General features: G+C 36.2%; 1 protein-coding gene across 2 annotated transcripts; it reads right to left on the reverse strand.

Annotated features, from left to right (window-relative positions):
- Positions 1 to 11,124: 11,124 nt before the first annotated feature.
- LOC115991633 (DNA-directed RNA polymerase III subunit rpc6-like) lies at positions 11,125 to 22,298 on the reverse strand. 2 transcript variants are annotated; one of them, XM_031115463.1, is made up of 3 exons: positions 21,911 to 22,298; positions 21,487 to 21,582; positions 11,125 to 12,065 (listed from the first exon to the last, which is right to left on the reverse strand). In XM_031115463.1, the coding sequence occupies exons 2-3, from the start codon at positions 21,494 to 21,496 to the stop codon at positions 11,344 to 11,346; spliced, it is 732 nt and encodes a 243-aa protein (XP_030971323.1). In that variant the 5' UTR covers positions 21,497 to 21,582; positions 21,911 to 22,298; the 3' UTR covers positions 11,125 to 11,343. The 2 variants fall into 2 exon arrangements, with proteins under 2 accessions (XP_030971323.1, XP_030971324.1); XM_031115464.1 differs by having other exon boundaries at positions 21,895 to 22,298.
- Positions 22,299 to 22,727: the final 429 nt, after the last annotated feature.

The raw sequence follows: 22,727 nt of genomic DNA on the forward strand, positions 1-22,727 counted from the left end.
AGCTTTTTCTCGACACCTCCTTCATAGATACCTCGATACCTTTCAATACCTACAGCTGTCGAGATTTACTGGCTGCACTATATAAGCCCCCTATGCGATCCAGAACTCATTTCCTTCAATCTCTCTCTCGATACTTCTCTGTTTTCTCTCCCAAAACACTCTCATCTCACTCCAAACTTGGTTCCTCAAGGATTTTTCAAGCTTTTTCAAGAATTTCTTCCCTTGGTAAGCTTCCAATCCTCTCATATTCATGCATTTCATGTTTTGAAACCTAGGTTTTGGGATTTTTGATTGGGGTTTTTCAAAATTGATGAGTTATTATTGAAATTTTGGGATGGGTTTTCACTTAAATGAGTTTAAAACCACATACATTGCATCGCATTAGAATTATAATGGTATTGTCATGCATTTAGATGTGTGCTATTTGTTTGTGTGCTAATAGGTTTGGATTGGGCTGAGCCTATGATGCAATTTTTTTTGCATGTCACATGTTCATGCATTTCACATGCATATATACTTCTTTTCAATATACTTCATATATTTGAAACTACTTGGGACTTTTCTAATTGTCATTCTTTCTCTCCCTCTCTGTTAGTTTACGTTAGTTGTGTCTATAGCACCTAAGCGTAAATCCAGTCCAGCCCGAAACCCTCTTCATTCCGGTGCTTCTTCGTCCTTTGATCAGACTCTGACTCATATTCAATTCCATGATGATGATACCTTTAAGGCATTTTCGGAGAACTTTTCTAGACGAGACATTCATTCGGAACGCCAAGTCATTTTGACGGACTTTGCCGACACTGACCTTCCTTCTGTCATTCACAATAGGGGATGGGAGTCACTGTGTGATGTCCCGGTCACCTGTTCTCTTGTGCTTATTCAGGAGTTTTACTCCAACATGCACGGGATTGATCGTTTAGTACCTCTTTTCTTCACTCGCGTTTGAGGTACGCACATTCCTATCACACCGCAACTTGTTACGGATGTGCTTCGGGTCCCTAGGATAGAGTTTCCTGACTATCCTAGTTGTGAGCGTCTGAGGACTGTGTCCAGGAATGAGCTCATGTTTGCTTTCTGTGAGCGCCCTTCTGCTTGGGTGAGCGTCTGTTTATACCATGTCGACCTTTTGCTAAAGGTCTTAGATTCATGAACATGGTGATGACTTTTGTTTTGCATCTACTCTCTCACTATAACTCCATCACAGAGCCTCGTGCTTGATTTTTGTTGTCACTTCTTGAGCATCTTACTATTGATTTCCCTTCTCATTTTATACTTTCTATTATAGAGGTTCATCTAGATTCGGCGTCCCGTGATAAGCTCATCTTTCCTTCCGCTATCACGAGGATCTTACGCCATTTTTCTGTTCCTTTTCCCTCTTCCAACCATTTTACTATCATGTGTGCCATAGATTACGCTATCGTTAAATGTAGCGAGGCCCAGCTTCGGTCGCGGCAATCGGATCCAGCAACTCCTCCCTCCCATTCAGCTCCATCCTGTTTTGCTCCATCCACATCTGCTCCTCCCTCTTCTTCGGGTGATGTGACTTTAGGAGACATCATGGCGTAACTGCAACGCATGGATGCTTGCCTAGATACACTCTCTACGAAGTTGTATCAGGTGAACATTCGTGTTGGTTGTATTGCACAACAACAGGCGTTCATGGGTGGTTTTACTCCTAAGGCTACTCCTTCACCACCTTCTCCCATGACTTCGATTCTAAGGATGAGGATGATGATGATGGTGATGACGATGATGCTTCGGATGATGCTGATGGAGATGCTAGCTCTATCGATGAGATGTCTACTTGACACTCTTAACCTTTGTCATTCGTGACAAAAAGGAGGAGTAGTTTTGGTATGAGAGTAGTCTATCTTAGGGGGAGAGTTAGTATAGGACCATTTTGCTAGGGGGAGTGTTGATACATTTTGAGGGATGTAGTGAGGATAGTATGTATCTTTTCTTTTCTTTCTTTTTAGATACATTACTCTTGTACATGAGGTCTTGTGACCATTTATAGATATACATTGTACTTATCTCTTTCTTTATATTGATGTATGTTTTTCTTTCACCTACCCCTTCATGTGTTGTTTCTTTTTCTCCTTTTAATACACATGTTTTTTATACTTGTATGCAATCTATTATTTCTATTTCACACAAAGATGCCTTGATGAGTTTTGTTTAAAGTGTTTCAGAAATATAGGTTGTCAAAGTCTACTTGCCATAAACTCTCTTCTTGCAAAGTTTTTCAAGAGTTTGTGTTAGGATAGATTTTATTGTATTCAACAAGTGAATATGAGTTGAGTGATTTATGACTCTCTCATATGTTCATTTGTTTGTTGTAGTTTTGTCACGGACTGCCAAAAGGGGAGATTGTTAGGACATATGTGTTTCACATGTTAAGAACATATGTCATAATTTTATGTAATTGGCTTATCCTTTGACAAAACGCACTTTACTTCTATTTGGGTAGATTTAGGATGTGTTTAAATACTTCAAGAAACCTTGTTTCAAGATCAAGTATTGAAACCTTCAAGTCTGTCCAAGAAAACAAGTTCATAGTGCAAAATCATTAAAGCTCGACAGCTGCATCTATCGAGCTTAAGAAAGCTGTTCTACATTAGGTGTGCTCGACACCTTCTCGACAGCTGCTCAACACCTTCTATCTGTCGAGGTTTAAGATTTTCAGAATTCCAATATGATTTTCTTAGGATCCGTGAATTTGTCTTTGGGCTTTCTTTTCTCCTAGCCCTAAACATATAAAAGGATCAGTTTAAGGGCCGTCAAACAGTTCACAATTTGCATAAGCTTTAAGCAAACTCTGTTCAAGCAAATTGTGACCAGAGACGAAGTTCTTGCCCTAGTTCATCTCTTTCTCTTGAAGAAGTTGCTATGTATGTGCACCGTAAGATTTTGTGACCAAGCATCTTCTTGATCTTTATCGTGTGAATGAACTGAAGAACTTTGCAACCAACAGCCTTCTTAGTTGGTGATTGAAGTCACGTACTAGGATCCGCGCAATTGGTTAGTCGCGTACTTGTGAGTCATGCATTGAAAGGGGAACTGTCACTATAGAAAAAGTCCAATTGGGTATTGGGGTAAAGGTTTAACTGTAGGTTGGTAAGGTATTTGGGATTCCTTTACTTGTAATTGCTTGTTGTGATAATAGTGGAGTTTCGGGAGTGGTGACCTGAAAATCACCCGGTGGGGTTTTTGCCATTAGGTTTTCCCCATTCGTAAACAAATCACCGTGTTATTTATTTTCCGCTGCATTATTAGTTTATTGGTGATTTGTTTGTGCTACCACGCGTTTGCATGATAAATTGATTAATTAATAACTTGGCTAATTAATTAATTAATTTCTATCACAATGGGTCATTCAGTTTGTGGCCTTTCAGTATGCATATGCATGCATAAAGCATGCATACAAATACACACCTAGAACCCTAAACCCAACAACTCAACAAAGAAAATAGAAGAAAATAAGAAAACTAACAACCTATCATGCTTCTAATACGAACACAAAGTAAACCTAAACTAACATGAACAACATATTAAAAAATATTAAAGCATATAAAACATATAAACAAACAACAAAACAAAGAAAAAGTGGAGAACCAAAGTTGGAACCTATACCTCAACAAAAGAAATCCCTAGAGCTTAATTTGACCATTCCCTTCAGTCAATTTAATCAACAACAAAACCAGCCAGTTAGTTAGCTTTAGAACTCAAAAGCCAAGACCAAAATAGGTCCTAACCAAATAAAACTTGACTTGAGGATGTTTTGTGAAAAACTCCCTCTTTGATTCACTATTTTCTAGTGAATCTTGCGTATATTCGCCTCCCCATTGAAAAAGTACATTTTATGGCTTTATATAGTGGTAAAATAAGGGTGTGGGGTAGCTCCCAAACGATTGGGATTCGTTCGACATAGATTTAAATGCAAAATGTTTTCCTTTCATATAATTCTAGAACCCTAGCTGCATGCGCATACTCGAGGTATGTGTGTGCATACCCTAAGTACGCGTATGCATGCTTCAAGTGTGTGTGAGCATACATGAGTATGCGTACATACACTTAGGGTTTTCAGCAGCCTTTCTTTTCCAAAAATAGGTTTATTCTTCCATAAATAATTTTATTTTCTCCATAAATACTCAAGTCAATTTTCACAAGATTGGGCCCTAAATCAACCTTGGGCCTCAGAGTAATGTTGTCATTAGGAAATGGGGGCCCGAGTCGTAAGTGGTACAAAATGAGGTGTCTACACCCAATAGAAGTAGAACAACATGACAATCATATCAGTGTAAACATAATATTGACAAAGTTTGAGTATAGTGTTAGCAATTTGGTAAATGGTATCTTTACAAATTTCTTAGCACGAATGCAATTGGTAGTACTAGTTGGTGATATTGTATTTTTTTCGGCTATAAATTTTGCTAGAAGTTTTAGTCCTAAATTAAGGGATTTCATGGTTTTAATAGCTAAACCTCTCTTCTTCTTCTTCTTCTTCTTCTTCTTCTTCTTCTTCTTCTTGTTAATTTTTATCAATTTTAATGCGGTTGGCTAAATTTAATTGAGCTTTAATTGAAATTTGACCATGTGATTGGATTAATTTTGGAATTATGTTTAAGATCATGAAATTCCCTTTAATTTAACTGGTCATGGGCAAAAATTGAACTTGAATCAAATGAGGTAGCACTTAACTAATGAAATTACCCATTTTGCATTTTAATTGTGGAAAAAGTATTTAATTTTCTATGGAACCCATGCTAAAAGTTTAGTGTATTTCCTTAGAAAATCCGTACTAAATATACCATTTGGGTCTCATTTATTAAGCATGCCATTAAAGTTTTGAGCATCAAATTAATTAAAAAATTTAACTGATTTTCATAAATCATGTGTTTTGTAATTTATTTGGGTTTATTTACTTTGACATATTTGGTCCTTTATTTTTATTAGGTCATACATGTAATTTTTATTTAAAGATGAAATTAATTTCTTTTAATGGATAGAGATGTCAAATTTTATTGTGAGTATTATTTGTTGGTTTAAAGTCTATGTCATAAAGTGCAAACCATATTCAAAAGATGCAATTAAACGATGCAACATAAATTTCTATCCATATACCCATATGTGTATGCTTTTAATTTGCATATGGTCATGCTTGCAATTTAATATTTATTTTAAAGATTTCTGACCTGTCTAAATTGCTTATCTAATTAAACCTATTGCTTCTCATATAAGATTTATGACCTGCCTTAGAGCATCCTGCCTCTGAACAACAATAGATCCATAAAAAGTTATTGGCGAAATGGAAATCTTTCCATTGATGAATTAGTTGCAAAATTTCCGTTGTAAAAAACTAAGGGTACTAAATTAGTTGGGTTTGTGGTAGTGGTTTCATTCTTAGCTCAAGTTGTGGTTTTGAATATATATATATAGTCTTAGAAAACTATTGTACTATCAGTTCCTTCTTTTCACACACACACGGAAAAATATATATATATATATATATCAGTTCCCAAAATAAAATCTATTTTTTATTTTTGAAAAACTTTTTTCCCAACTTACCAAGTGCTTTTTTTATTTATTAAAAACAAATTTCTCCAAATGGAAAGCTAAAAACATTACCAAACATTACCTGATATTTTTGTTGGTTTAGGTCTAATTTGAGCTTCAACATAAGAGAGCAATTTGTTTGTGATTTGTTCATAGGGGTAAAATCAGCTCTTTCCTTTGAATCATGTAGTGGGTTGGATGATTTTTAAAAGTAAATATTTTCTCATTTTTAGGTTTTTTTTTTTTTTTTTTTTTTTTTTTTTTTAATGTAAAATGTGGTTAAACTTGTAAAATATATTTTTAGTTAAGCCTAAAATCATTTGTAAAATGTTGTAAAATGTTTTACTTTTAAACACTTAGTAAGATATTTTACAAAAACAAACAGTGGTCCTACCCTCATCGGCTCATTTGGTGGCTAAGTTGTCGATTCGATGGACTAGGCAACAATGCCAGTAATTCGGTCGTCAAAGTCGCCAATTTGATTGCTAGAGTTGCCACTCAGATGGCCAATATTGAGGGTCAAGTCACAAGAGCTACTAGTCTTGCATCCAAAATGACAGTCTGGTCACCGATGGTTTCGATAGTTGGAGCTGCTAGTTTTGGTGGTTTGTGCTTAAAATATTTTACATGTAACTTATACCAAACATCTAAAAATATTTTATAAAAATTGATTGACATAGAATATATTTTACTTCCAAACAAATTTTACATTATTTATCAATACATAGTTTTAAAAACCGCACCTTTTTAAAGTATGACGGTACTTTAACCCAGTTTTAACGATTAAAAATAATTCAACAAATACACAGGAACAAGTTCTCAAAAATATATATTATATGCACTTTGTACTTGTAGTAATTAATGCTATTTTTTTTTTTTGATGAACTGTAAGTAATGCTAATAATTTTATTGGATCCTTCTAAATTAATGCAAATAATTCATCGAGGTTGTTGATAGCATGATAACTTTTTTTCTTTTTCTTTTTTTGATAGAAGCATGATAACTGTTATTTGGTCAATATCACAAACTTTTTAAATTATGCTTAATGAAAAATGACAGAAACTCAGTATGACAACCAAACTAAGTTGAAATTGTATTGTTGCTTCCTCAAAAGCACTTGCATATGATAATGAACACTTTTATTAATGATTTATTTTGTTCACATGTCACTAATTAAGCACCCAAGACAAGAGAGGGCTAGAAAAGATCAAAAGACCAAACAGAAACCAGTTTTGACAAGGCCCAAAATGAAATAGAGAGAAACATCTTTCTCCTCCTACATTGTACTGACTGAAGCTCCATTACAAAGATTGAATCCATACCAAACATCATTAGGAATGTAAATGTTCAGAGACGGAACTAGTAAGGGGCAGATGGGGGCCATTGCCCCCCTCCCAAAATTTTTTTTTTTAAAAAAAAAATAATAGTAGTATCCACATTAATGAATAGTTTAACAATTGAGCCCAAAATAATTATTTTGGCCCCCCTCCTCCCAATAAGTTATAAATTGGGCCATGAAAAAGATAAAACCCAACTGGCAAACAACTATACAGTCTATACTACAAGATCTTTGATACTGTGTTGGCTGTTTCTTAATCTTTCTTCTTAGATCCAAGCTATTTTTTTATGAGTGTTAAAATTGACTATTTGAATTTTCGTGAAAAAAAATATGACTATTTTTGCTGAAAAGAAAAAAAAAAGAAAAAAAAAAGAAGAAGAAGAAGAAGATAGATCAATACAAATTACAAACCAAGCTAATATACTTGTAGTGAGTGAAAGTGGGGTGCGTGGGTGGCCACTAATCAGTGTGTGGGGTGGGATGGTAGGTGTGTTTGGCTATTAATTTTTAACTTAAAATATTTAATTTTTTTTTTTAACTTACTACTTACTAGTTGGTTGTTTATTAGTAAATTAGTTTAATTTTATGTGGGGTATTAAAGAATTGAATAGTTGTGTTAATAAATTGGTGCTAATGTGTAGTGTACAGTCATTAGTATTACAAATTTTATTATTTAAATTTTATAAATTCATGTATCATTAATCTAAAGAAAATTAGGATTGAAAGGGAGATTGTTGCAAAGTTTAGTACAAAATCAACTATAGATGATTTCTGTTATTTAAAAGAATGTTGAATTCTATTTTTAAATTATTAATTTAAAATGTATTAATAAACGGTTATTTTGTTTCTCCTCTCTTTTATTGATATTTTCTTAACGTTAAATAGATGCTAATTTCTATTTTAAAGAATTTTTTTTACTGAGGTTTTGGCCCCTCTTAAATTTTGATCTTAGTTCCGTCCCTGTAAATGTTGTGATAAAATGTAGCAGACTTGGTGTTATAACCATAGATTGCCACTTTCTCATGCATCCAACCATCGAATCCACTCCTGTAAAGGTAGACATAGCAGATTTGGTATGAGCATGGTCCATATATCTGAACTGTATCTCTAGAGCACCTCTCAAACGTTCCTGTTGATGGATCATCCAGTCTTGGTGCATACACCTGATCATCAAACAAATGGTAATTACATCCAAGAAATGGTAATAAGTTACACAATTAATTAATTATCCATTCTGGATTCTCATGACATATATACATGCATCTACTTAAATTAATGTACACAAAATTGTCATGTACATACATCTATACCTGTCATGACTGCTCTTTTATCATCAATCAAAACAAGAATTGATTTTTGGTATATGCGAGATTCAAATCCAAAATATTTTTATTGGACAATGACTTTGTCTGTTGAACTAACTGGCATCTACATTTATACATGAATTATTTTTATGTACAGGTATATGTACTTATATTTAGGCAAAAAAAAAAAAAAAAATGGAAGAAGGTAAACATGCATTTATGTTATACTAATGTATGTAATGTGTACAGTGAGTTAAGAAGAACCTGATTGCCATGAGCATCACCAAATGCAAGACTGATTTGATCCCTTGTATATTTGGTTGATGAACAGCTTGTGGTTATTGATACTGTGTAAGAGCAGCTCTTTACATTCTACAAGAAAATTAGTATTATTTTAGAGGCATAACTTAAAAATTGTGACTTTTTTTTTTTTTTGGGTTTTTATACTGGAATAAAATAATTTTGTCCAAGTTACCCCCTATCTGTCTAAGTCCATTGTTTTGAACCCCAAAAAAAAAAAAAAAAAAGAAGAAAAAAAGAAGAAGACTCTTGCTCTAAAGGGATCTATCTTTTTAGAAAATGATCAAACCACCATGAAGGAATCTTCAAGGAGTATTTTCATACCTGGGTATTGTTGATCTTGAAGGATCTGAAACTGCTGAGGTTGAGGAATGATTGACTTGGCTTGGGAGAATGTGAAGAGGAAGGCCAAAAATAGCAGAAAAGCCACTGCTTTCACCATTTCTTCTAAATTCCTATGAGCTATATCCCAAGAGTGATTGTGAGAAGTATGATCTTTGGAATAATCCTAAAGGTACATAATATACGTAGACTAGAGTAGAGAGCATTCTAGCAACCAAGGGTAGATCAGTCAAATTTCTGTCCCCTTTGCGGCTTGTCTAATTTATTTAAATGAATTATGAGTTTTACTAGAGGTGCAATAAATTAATCATGCTTCTTTTAGTAGGGCAAGTCAGTCTTTTTGGACAGGGACTTCTGGTTTTGGATGAGCACAAGTAAACCTATGTTTATCTTTATCCAAGCCATTATCAACATTAATATTTGACTATGTTTGTTTCGACTTTAATGCTTTCCAAAAAAATATAGGTATATTTTTAAAAAAAAACTATCTCATTTTTCTAGTTTTAATAGTGACTTTAAAATGAGATAGAATTTTTTCTTCAAAATGAGTCATACTTTAATAGAGTTTTTCGTTGACTAAAAATAGAATTTCTTTTAGATGCCTTTTTTGATATTGAAAAATAAAAGAAAATGTAGAAAATTATCTCATTTTTCTATATTTGGTAACTACTTCAAAATGAGATAAAATTGTTTTTAATAATAACCTCAAAATGAGTCATATTTTAACAGGTCTTTTCATTGACCAAAGATTTTATTTTTTTTTTTCCCCTAGTACTATCAAATAAAAATAAAAATAAAAAGTGAAAAACTATATTCACAAAAGAGTGAAATAAACAGAGCAAGATTAAACAAGTTTGGGTCTTCCAGCAGTCTCCCTTTTAGGAAGGAATCATTTCAAGGCAAATGACAAATGTTTGGCTAGTTAGTGATCTCTCAAGTCTCAGCTTCTCCATGCCTTCTCTCTCTCTCTCTCTCTCTCTCTGAAATTTTTTTTGAATCATTACTAGAGGAGCATACACTCTTTTATGAGTCAAGGAAGCACTGTGAAAGGTTTTACCGAGTCCTACTTCTAATTTAAATTCATTGCACGTTTATGGCTCCTTGAACTATATTAAATACCCATCATATAAGTTGGACAATGTTTTCCTCCACTCATTAAAAGTCATATAATTCAACCACTACGTAGTAGGTTTAAAGGTTTAAAGGAAATTCCACAGCGCCCCTCTACATCTTCCATTATCTGCAGAATTTCCCAGCAGACTGAACTCCTTGGGTCTTCAAATCCCACTTTGGCAACTCCTTGAGTAAAGCCCTCTTCAATGGCTATGTCTTCAATCATCCCCAAACTTAAAGATTTTGTTGTTTGCAAGACACTTTCAAACCCATTCCTTTTTGCACTCACCTTTATGGTATCTAATCACAACAGCTAAACAAGATTTATTATTCAACAATGCTATAGACACAAAAATTGCCCAAGAAAATTTCACATGTGAGATGGTAGATTGTGATTAGTATAGCATCACTTTTATAGGACTACCTTTGACATCATTTTTATTGAATCTACTTTAATCCTAATACTCCGCAGAAATCATTAAAACTTTCGAATCTCTAATGAAAATTACACATGAGATAAAACTCAAGCTGCATTGGCAGCAGTCATAAGGATTACACAAGTTTTTTTCTTTTAAAGAAGGAAATCCTTCGTGAAATTCTCTGCCATTAGCTCAGCCAGCTGTCCAGGTAATAGCAAGTAACTTAAATTGCTGTATTTAGCATTTTGACAATTCAAGTTGCCTCAAGAAGGATTTCCCTGATTGAAAGGGTAAACATACATCAATGATTTCGTACATAAGTACCTTGAATTACTGCAGTTAGCATTTTGACAATGTTGAGTTGTTTCAAGAAGGATTTACTTGCATCGATTATTTAGTTCATTTAAGTAACCTGAATTACTGCAGTTAGCATTCTGACAATGTCAAGTTCAAGTTGTTTTACGAAGGATTTCCTTCTTTAAAGGGAAAAACTTTCATAACTGATTTAGTTCATTTTTGAGTTTCTTTACAATCAAAATTTGCTAATTCAGCTCAGCATATCAAAAGTGGTACTTTAAATGCAATAGAAAAAGAAAAAAAAAAAATCTTATCCCTTCAAATTTTCTCCCCAATATTCCTTTCACAATAAAATTACTCTTATCAATCTTTAGACTAAAGCAGGAATAACAAATCCTAAGAAGCTGTCAGGATGATCTAATTATAATTTCAAGCCATCATAAACATGTGAAAATGACAGAATTGCTGCATTGTAATTGTCTCCAACAATCCAAAAAGAGATGCAAGAAGTAATAGAAAATTCAAATATAGTTTTTACCTTGAATTCATAGACAAAATCGTGAAGCACTAAATTATGCAGCCTATACCCCAAACAAAAAGGCGATAAAGGAAAGGAGAAGAACTCTATAAACCCATCTTAGATTCAGAAACGTTGCAGTGATACACAAGCAAATTAGAAATCCAACCATTTAGTGTAGTATACACAGGTTGTTGGGGAAATTATTCCATCCGGTGTACATAGACTTATCTGTGGACAAACTCCGCATGGAATTGAAGCCATGGCCCCAATTTTCGGTTCCGCTTTAAGGCCTGCTTTGCTTGCGCATCTATAACAAACTTTCCCAATAGGAATAGAATTAAACTCCCCCATTCCAGTACTCTTCACCTCCAATATCTCATTGTCCAAAACCAAAGCATTCACAATCTCTTCAATTTGCTGAGTTGTGAACTCAACATTGAAGGCTCTACTCCTCCTTATCGTGTCTAAAATTTCCTCCAGTGTGACAATCTTTTGCTCATAAATGATCTTCACACAATGCTTTTTCAAAAAGTTTATAAACTCTGTATCAAGGCTCCCCTCAACATACCAAGCTCCACCAGTGATTTCCTTTGATGGTTCAAACTCTGTCGCAATATAGTGCTTTCTGCCTTTATTTTGGATGGTTACAACCTCTTTTATCAGTTTCTTAGCTTGAAGTGATTTGAGGGATTTGTTAAGCACATTGTCAGGAATGTTTGTTTCTCGTTTCATGTCTCTTGTCCAAATAGCCATGTCTTGCTTGCTTCGGATCAGATTATAAAGGATACGCTCATGTTCTGTCAAAGACTCAATAGGTGATCTTGAGTCAGGCTGTTTACGTTTCAGAGATGAGAGTCCTTGTGATCGGTTCATTCCTATCAAAAGACAATTGCAGGGGGGAAAAAAAAAAAAAAAAGAAGGAGAAGACGTCATTCACTTACATAGGAGTACCGAAACTTGTTTTCTAGCATGGTGGGCATTAACATTCATATTTTAAAATAACCAGAATAATAGAAACTTACAGCCCTTATTCGGTGTTGCATAATAACAGTAGGAAAAGAAAAGAAGAAAGTAAAATTTGTAAACTTAATTACTTCCATCTGTCAGCTATTCTTAAAAAAAAATAATAATAAATAAATAAAGGAAAATTTTTTTTCTCAAAAATTTAGAATTTTATTCAAAAAAACCCAAATGAATCCACCACGGGAATCACCTTTCCATCCACTTCACAACAGAACAATAGTTCAGCCTATATCAGTATCACTACAAAGGCTAGCAAAAAATTTCTATATTGTGTTGGTTTCTCTAGGTATACAGGTACAATTACAACAGTTAAAAGATTCAAAGAATTAAAAATATTTCTCAAACCAAAATTCTCATAAGAAGATGTAGTTTATCCTCATAAGTCAGAATTTCCATAAGAACCAAGCAAGATCACTAGAAATAATCATACACAAATACTTTCATTGGGGAGGTTGCCATGGACATACAACTTCCTAGAAATAAATATGCTTTTCCTAATTTTTACTTAATCAACGAAAGATCTAAGCCCACAAGCACATTGATAAAACTTCTCTTCTTCCTTAAGCCAAAACTTTCCAATTTATTGGAAGCCAAAACACAAAGAAGTCAAATATATATTCACTTCTCTTTTCCTCAGTTTTCTTAGCAAGCAAACAAAAAGAAAACTCCATTGATTTTTTGGGGGGGGGGGGGGGGGGCTGCTTGCGGACAAAAGGGGCATTTTTTCTTTGTTAGTAACTCTAGTATGCTTTACCATTACAGAACAGAAAAGCAAACTTACAAATTAATATATATATATATATATATATACACATTTATATATCAATATTGTCATCTACAATTTACTTAGAAACCAAACAAAGGGTCGTAAAACTTACAGAGATAAAAGAAAGGTTAAATTACTAATTTGGTCCAGTAACTATTAGACAAAGTTTAATTTGGTATCTCTTTTTTTTTGATAAGTAAGAAGAAAATATTATTAAAAAGGGAAAAGCATTAAAATACAAAGGGTTCACGGTAGTGAACAAAAAGACAAACAGCCACTAAGAAAAACTAATAGACGAAAGGAAATCCATAAGGGTAAAACAATCCGAAAAACCCCAACACCGAGACCAATCAAAGAGGGTCCGTTGGCACAAATCTATTAACTGAGCCACAGTTTTCCCCTTATTCTCAAAAGAACGCCAATTCCGTTCAGTCCAAATATTCCACATTAAACAACCTGGAACTAGATTCCAAATATCGGAGCTATGCTTCCCAAGCCAATGGTACCAACAAAATAATAAGTCCGCTACTGAACCTGGCATGATCCACTCGATCCCAAACAACCGAAGCATATGAGTCCACAGAGAATGAGCTATCGGACAGAAAAGTAACAGGTGATTCACAGATTCCTCGTTACAACAGCACATACAACAACGATTCACCAAAGGGCGACCACGAAGCATAAGGTTATCCAAGGTAAGGATCTGACCATGAGCTGCTGTCCACATAAAAAATGCCACCCTTTTAGGAACCTTGACTTTCCAAATGCCCTTCCAAGGGAAAATGGAAGGAGTTGCATTTTGAATCTTATGATAGAAAGACCGAGTATCAAACTTCCCATTTCCATTAAGCCCCCAACGAAGCCTATCACCCCCATTACCCCTACGGATCCGGGTTTGGATGAAATGAAGAAGGGAATAAGAAGCTGCTAACTCCCAATCATTGAAATCCCTAAAAAAAGCTTAAAACTCCACACTCTATCGTTATCACCCACTAAAGGGCTTAACACTTCAGAAACATAAGCTTCTTTATTAGCAGAACACAAATATAACTGGGGATAGAGAATCTTAAGAGAGACATCTCCAGTCCATTTTTCATGCCAAAAAAGAATACGGGAACCATCCCCCACTACAAAAGACAAATGTTTAGCAAAACTTTCCCACCCTTCACTAATACTCCGCCATAAACCACAACCATGAGCCCTTCTGCAAACTCTAGAACACCAACCCCCTTTCCCCTCCCCATATTTCATGGCTATGACCCTTCGCCATAGATGAGAGATTTCATGGCCATACCTCCAAAGCCATTTCCCTAATAGAGCCTGATTAAAATACACCAAATTCCGAATTCCCAGACCACCCAACTCACACGGACGGCATACCTTTTCCCAAGCCACCAAAGGATATTTGAAACACTCAACTGACGAACCCCATAAGAAATTCCTCTGAATACATTCCAACCTAGTCGCCACAGCTTTAGGGATAGTAAAAAGGGAAAGGTAATAAGTCGGAAGGCTTGAAAGGGTACTTTTCAACAATGTGAGTCTACCACCCTTAGACAGGTAAAGCCTCTTCCAGCCTGAAAGCTTCTTTTCCAACCTCTCAAGAATCGGATTCCAGATAGCAGCTGTCTTATACAAAGAACCCAATGGCATACCCAAATAAATCATAGGCAAACTGCCCACCCTGCACTGAAGAATAGTAGCCAAAGACTGGATGTTGCTCACCTCCCAAATAGGGACAATCTCACTTTTCCCCACATTCACCTTCAATCCAGTAAAAGCTTGAAAACAGGTCAAAACCAGCCTAATGGAAAAGATCTGCTCTCTTGAGGCATCACAAAAAAGAATAGTATCATCAGCAAATAGAAGGTGAGAAATACGAATACCAGTATGATTATTTGGACTCACATGAAAACCCTGAATGAGATCACCTTCCTCAGTTTTCTTCAGGATACGACTTAAAACCTCCATGATCAAAAGAAAAAGGAGAGGAGACAATGGGTCTCCTTGTCTTAGACCTCTAGAGCTACCAAAGAAACTAGTAGGAGATCCATTAACCAAAACTGAGAATCGAACGGTAGTGATACAAGTCTTCAGCCAACTCCTCCATCTACCCCCGAAACCCATCCTCTCTAACAGATAAAACAAGGAGTCCCAATTCACATGGTCATAAGCTTTCTCGATATCTAACTTACAAACCACCCCTGGAGCACGACTCTTCAGTCTACTGTCTAGACATTCGTTAGCAATAAGCACTGAGTCCAAAATCTGCCTGCCACCAACAAAAGAATTCTGCGATTCCGAAATGAGTTTATCCAACACTAGCCTCAATCTGTTAGCCAGAACTTTAGACAAAAGCTTATACACACTTCCCACTAAGCTGATAGGCCGAAAATCTTTGATATTCAAAGCATTATTCTTTTTGGGAATCAAAGAAAGAAAAGAAGCATTCAGAGACCGTTCAAACTCTGAGCTCCTATGAAAATGATCAAAAAAAGCCATAACATCTGATTCCACTACATTCCAGCATTTTTGGAAAAATGCCATAGTGAAACCGTCAGGACCTGGGGCTTTATCGCCCTCCATCTCTTGAAGAACCTTAACTACTTCCTCCTTAGAAAAATCCCTCTCTAGAATAAACCTCTCATCCTCCTCAATGCAAGCAAACTCTAAACCGTCCATAGAAGGACGCCAAGTATCTGACTCAGAGTACAAACTCTGATAAAACTGAACCACCTTAGACCGCACCACTTCCTCATCCTCATAAAGAACACCATCCACCTTTATACCCCGAATATGGTTAGTTCTTCTATGGGAGTTAGCAACCCGATGGAAAAAACGAGTATTATTGTCCCCCTCCTTCACAAATAAAATCCGGGACTTCTGTCTCCAAGAGATCTCCTCCAAAGAAGCAAGATGAGCAACCTCACTTTTAATCTGACATCGCCTAGTTTGATCCTCCTGAGAAAGGCCTAACGAGTCCTCCTTAGCATCCAAACCCAACAGTTCAGATAAAAGACATTTCTTCCTAAAGGCCAAATCCCCGAATTCCTCCTTATTCCACCTTTTCAAATCTTCTTTTAGAGCTTTTAATTTTCGAGCCAAAATAAAGCTTGGAGAACCCACAAAGCAATACCCATTCCACCATTGCCGAACCCTCTCTACAAAACCCTCTTCTTTCAACAACATATTCTCAAACTTAAAGGCACTACGACCTTTATTAACACTACCAGCCACCACCAATAGAGGGCAATGGTCAGAAACAACACGAGGGAGTACCCTTTAAGACACATTCCCAAAATGATCTACCCAATCCACCGATGCCAAGGTTCTATCGATTCTTGACATACATTCTATCCCTGAATCTCTAAACCAAGTAAACGATGCCCCTTCAAGAGGTAAGTCCACAAGATAGTTAGCCTCAATGAAATCTGAAAAAGCAAACATAGCCGGGCTAAAAGCCTCACAGCCAAGTCTCTCACTCGGATATCGAATGATATTGAAATCCCCAATCACACACCATGCCGTATCCCACCTAGAGTGCATCCTAGAGAGTTCCTCCCACAGAGCACCCCGCTGACTATCATTATTAGGACCATACACTCCTGAACAAGCCCAAACAAAATCATCTACAACCCCCTTCAATAAAACATTTACAGAAAACTGACCAATAGCACAATCAACCTTTTCATAAACTCTCTTATCCCAGACCAGTAACACCCCCCCTGCAGTGTTGACTGCATCTAGAGCAACCCAGTCTAGGAACGGACTACCCCAAAGGCTTCGAACAATAGAAGAGCTTATAGAAGCCAGCTTTGTTTCTTGATAGCAAACAATATCACACTTCCACTCCTTAAGAAGATTTTTACAAACTTCCCGCTTCTGAGGATTGTTTAATCCCCTAACATTCCAAGATAAAAGCCGTAAATTCATTTAACACATGTACTCAACCCCATGCCTACTGAGGAATCTCTGTTCCTCCCCTTAGATGCTGCCCCCTCATAGTTGACAGATGAAAACAAACCTTTAAGTTCCCTTAGCCCTTTCTGCCTTGAACTCACAATATCATTGGAAGTCCCAACATTTACAACATCAATGCAATCTTGTTCAAGGAGACGAAACAAGGCCAGACATTGATCTTCATGCTTTACAATAGGAAAACCCACTATTCTACAAAAACTTTTCATCAGGCTGCATACCCATTTCGAATTTTTTACCTCTAACCCCCGAACCTCTTCCTCATCGACTTCCTGGATCACCTCTAACTCCTTATGTTCCATGGGATCCCATTTAGATATAGGTGAACACTCCAAAAAGCCACTCTCATCCTCCCCTTGAGAAGAGCCACTAGGATTAACTTCCCTTTGCTTCCACTGAAGCATAAAGCACTCAGACCCATCTTGAACCTGCTCAGTCCCATCCTGAACTAGTTTTTCTCCCTTCTCCCCTGATATCTCCATAGAATTTTTTAACTCCCCAAAACACAAGTCCATCTCGCTACCCAGGCCCAACAGAGGAGAAAACTGGTTTAGGGTTGCTCCCTGATGCCATTGAGGCGAAAAAAACTCCTTCCCAGATTCCGTCGGCCTCGACAACCTCCCTCCGACGAAATCCCCAGCCATCGGAGACTGGATCTCCTCGCCGATGAACATAGTCTCGGCATTTTCCAGCGCACCGGTCGCTCTGGTCGACGGTGAGACCACCGAGACGACATGCACAGGGTCGCCGGTGAGGGTAGAGGCGGCGCGATCCAGTTCCGGCACCGTTGCTGACGCCGGTGGCTCTGGGTCTCCACCCCCTCTCCCGCTCGAGCTCTCGCCCGCTACCCACGAAGCCTGGGCATCAGACTCCACATGAAGAAGGCTGGGCTTGACCAAACTACCCTTCAGTTGAAAAGCCTTGTGCACCTTGGGTTGGGCTACAACAGGCCCACCTGGCTGTTTTGTTACTTCTGGCCCATCACTAAACACCTTGGGCCAGCTGTGCACCTTATCACCCAGCCAAGTCACAGAACGTCTACCATTCTCAGACTTACACACTTTCAACGCCAAGGTAGCAGGAGTCATCTTAAATTGAAAAGCCCGGATGGGTCTGCCAGAAAAAGCTGAAACATTGCCTTTTATAACTGAAACATTTTCTATATGTTTTCCATGCATCACGTTCTGCCCCAAAAATGTTTCAATTTTTTCAAAATTTCTGATCTTTTGCTGATTTCCATAATTAGATAAAAACTTCCCACTCTGGTCACCACCAGCAAGTTTACCACCCCCACCACCATTATTAAAAGAACCTTTGGCCAGAGATAACGGTTCAGCACCAGAGCAAAAATTCCTAAGCTCTTTCTGAAACAAAGACCAGCCAGCTCTATTAATTGTCAACGTTGTCCCTCAACTTTCAAAATCAAGTCAATTTCATCCTTGGGCCTCCTCTCCATTACAATCTTAATGGAATTATCTTTCAATATTGTTCATAAGAGTGGTTATGACGTATCCCATTAAGAATTTTATCTGACCAGAGACTAAGGATGAAATTAACTTGATTTTAAAAGTTGAAGAACAAAATTGAAACAATTAATAGTTGACATACAAAATTGACACAATTAATAGTTAAGGACCCAAATTGAATTTTTCCCAACAGTTGGAGGACCAAATTAGTAATTAAACTTAAAGAAACAATTCATTTTCAATCCTACCCTGTTGACTGCAGACAAACTGTTGGATTTTTAATTCACCATGTAGGTTTCATTATTTGGTAATGAAATCAACAAACAGAATTAGAGATTTAGAATCAAATTTTAAAATGTTTTTTCAGTTTAATTCTCCTATTTTTTCATAATGTTCTCAACAACCAAATGAGGGTATCAAGATTTTTTTTTTTCCTTAAAAAAAAAAAAAAAAAAAAAAAAAAAAAAAAAAAAAAAATCAAAATGTAAAGAAGAAGAGTATTTCTTCTTTGATAAGTAATGAAAGTCTATTAATAAACAAAGAAAATACCCATGTACACTGGCGGTGTAATTGAGTAGCAGTACATCAAACTCTCAAAATACAATGCTCTAACATATCTAATAAATTAGAACAAAGAGGGGAGTTAAAAGCAATACTCCAATCCAGAGAGTGAAGAAGAAGAGATTTAATCTTGAGTATAGACCGTTCGCTTCCCTCAAATCATCTTGCATTCCTTTTCCACCAAAGACACCACAGGACACAGTGTGGCATAGGCCTCCAGAAAACTATGTTTCAATGTTTGCTGAAAGGACCTTGCCAAGCTGAGTATAAATCAGTGACACTATGTGGCATAACCCATAGAAGACCAAACGAATTTCACACCATTGTCCATAACTCAACAGCAATGGGACAATGAAGAAAAAGATGATCCACATACTCCCCACTCCTTTGCACATAAAGCACCAATCCACAATAGTAACACCTCTATTCCATAAGTTGTCAATGATCAAAAACTTTCCTAAGGATGCAGTCCAAGAAAAGAAAGCTACCCTAGGAAGAATCCTTGAACGCCACACAGGCTTCCACAGAAAAAGAATGCCAGGAGTCAAGGAAAGGGAGAAATAGCATTCATGCACCTTAAAACCCTTACTCTTTGCTGACTTCCAACAAAGTTTGTTGTGTCCCTCACCCTTAAGTGGCATAGAATATATTAGGTCCATAAAGGCAGAGTATTGAAGAGTGACAATCTTACTTGCTCTGAGAAGAAGAAAGATTTTATTAGAACCCTAAAACTTGTGCTGTCTTGGACAACTAGATCTGCTTGAGTGGGCTGAGGAGCTAAAGTTGTTTAGGTTTGGTGCCTAGAAAGATAATATGACCAGTTTTTTCCACTTGGTAAACTGTTAAACTAAAAAATTTGTTTCTCTATTTCATTTATACCCTTAATAGCAGTATAACTGCAGACATTTGGATTACAATTGTGACTTCATAAACAATTACAAACACATTTTCTCATCATGTGCAGTTTCTAATCTTGCTACTTGCAGTATAATCGTTATTGCTTTTCATGACTGCATATCTGATTATTTGATGAAAACCAATGTTTTTTTTCTGCCACAACTATTTTATAGTGCTATTTCCTACCTGGGATCTCATAGAAATCAATAATAATTTTTCTTCTAATCTCTCATCTAACACTATATAAAAGATCTAATAAGAAAGAAGCTCTAAGATACAAATGATGAAATATATAAGAACTTCAACAGACATGTGGATGTGGTATCTGTTTGATCAATAACGCTGGAAGAAGTTTAACTGCTCTCATAATAATTAGTTAATTACTATGAGTTTTGGAAGTTCCCATTCAGATGACAAAGGGCACGGCAAAGATACAAACACAACACAATGACACTTATGTCTTTATGATTGTACAGCAAGAGTTATTTGGTTTAATTACCTCATCAAGGGGTAAACGGATGTTATCAACACTGTTTCATGTTCTTTGAATACATGAAAACAACTGATATGCACACAAGGAGTGATGGTATTTTATGAAGAGATATGCCAGAATTGAAACCAAATGAGACAGAGATAAAACCTTCCTCTAGGAACTCGATCAAGAATGTTTAAATAACAAACAAGGAAATGATGGGTTACTATAACAGTCATATTTTTTTTTTTTTTTTTTTTGGGGGGGGGGGGGGGGGTGTTGGGGGAGTCCTAGTAGTTTAAAGAATTAGAGACCAATATGTACACAAGCAAAAGTAATTCTCCATTCCAATAAATCAATGATTAGAACCCCTTTTCCAGGTCTAAAGATTTAATAGAATAAATCTACCATAGCTAAACCAAAAGGCTCATATAAGTAGGAGACACAATGACCAAATTGTTCCATAACCACCTAACCATGAAGAGTAGCATAAACAGCCTCAATAATCATATGGAAAATCTCAAGAGAAAGTATTTGCTAAACCGCCTAACACACTCCATGAGGTCACAATATCAGAGGATTTGCTTGCACCTCCCAAACTGGGTGATTTCCCCATATACAGCCTCTCTACTAATTTTGTACTATGCAAAGAGCAAGCAACCAAATCAAGCTCCAAAAACCCATTATGGACAAAAATCCATGGATGAGAAATATGCCATTTTTCATACATAAAAATCACAAAACATTTCTAATACAAATGAAGATAAACACTTAAAATTTCAAGCAAACCACAAATGCATGTATCTTATCCCTAAGCAAATTGGAATTAATGCTATCAAATCTCATATCCACCATTTCATTATTTTTTGCATCAAAATCCCAATATAGCAATATTTCAAAGGACCCATTTTCCCTATGACCTCCAAATCCCAAAAGAAGGATTGAAATGTTGGCATTTTCCACTTAGCTGACCTTACTATGATTGTTTATCTTACATGAATGAGCTCCTAAACACTTTTTTCCCATAAAAAAAAAATTACAAAACATAAGTGCAGAATTGCATATTTCATATTCTCTGCTTTCTCTAAGCAGCCAAACATAGGACAATAAAAAGAAAGAGAGAGAGAGAGTACCTGCACTCATTTTGTAAAAGCTTTTTGAATTCTCTAACAGGTTCGGGACACAAAGGAATTCAATAGAAGAAGAAATACGTAATATTCGATTGGAATCTGCATCACGAGGAAAAAGAAAGCGGTCATATTATACACTCAAAAATATTGGTCATTATCAATATCTATTACACTCTGATGCACCGATACGGCAAAAATGCCATCGTATCGGTATCCGACACGTATCCGATACGGATACGGGTGGCATACCGGTACGAACGTACCCGAAGAGGAATAGAAGAAAATCATTTTTTTTATTCCGACACGGCTCGGATACGTCCGAGATACGGCGAGTATCCGACAGGATACTGAAAAAAAAACAAAAAAACAAAACAACAACAACAACAACAAGAAGGAGAAGAATTTTAACACCTGGATGATTTCTGACCTTATAAGAGCCCTAATTTTGCTTCATCTTCTACTCTCTCAGTCGCTCACTCTCAAAGTCTCCACTCTGCTCTGAGCTTGCCGTCACAGACAGACACACGACAAGAGCTCCTCCTCCTTCTTCTTTCCGCCGGTAAGTCTCTCAAACTCTCACTCTCTCTACCTCGCCTCTCGCTTGCCTCTGTTCTGAATCGGAAATCGGAATCGCCGAGAGGATTTTTTTTTTTTTTTTTTTTTCTTTTCTTTCCCTTTTCGCCTTCCCTTCTCTCTGTTTTTTCGTTTTGGGTTTTGGGGCCTCGGGCCCTTCGGCTCGGCTCATGTTTGTTGTGGGTCTGTGACTCAGAGACCAGAGAATGGGTTTTTCTTTTTTCATTTTTTTGTTGAGAATGGGTATGTTTGTTTTGTTGTGGTGTGGCCATTGTCTTGGCCCTCGTGGGTCTGTGACACAGAGTATATATATTATTTTATTTTTATTTTTTAGCCTAGAATGGGTATGTCATATATATATATATATATATATATATACATCAAACATTAGATAATAAAAACAATAGAATGTGATATATTGTCACTTAATTTTAAAACTTAAAATAAACATAAAATATGTACAAAAATATTTAAATATACCTAAAAATAAATATTAATTAATTAATTAATTACTTGTCGTATCCCTGACGTATTGTATCCTAGACAGTGAAGGACCTATCATGGGGCATGGCCCGCCTCCCACAAAAGTTTTACAAATTGACTAATGAAAACCAAAAAAAAAAATTTATTTGACCGTTCCTTTTGCTCGATTGTACTAAGAATACCAAGAT

Source organism: Quercus lobata, chromosome 5 (assembly GCF_001633185.2).
Source record: "Quercus lobata isolate SW786 chromosome 5, ValleyOak3.0 Primary Assembly, whole genome shotgun sequence".
NCBI classification, from domain to species: domain Eukaryota; kingdom Viridiplantae; phylum Streptophyta; class Magnoliopsida; order Fagales; family Fagaceae; genus Quercus; species Quercus lobata.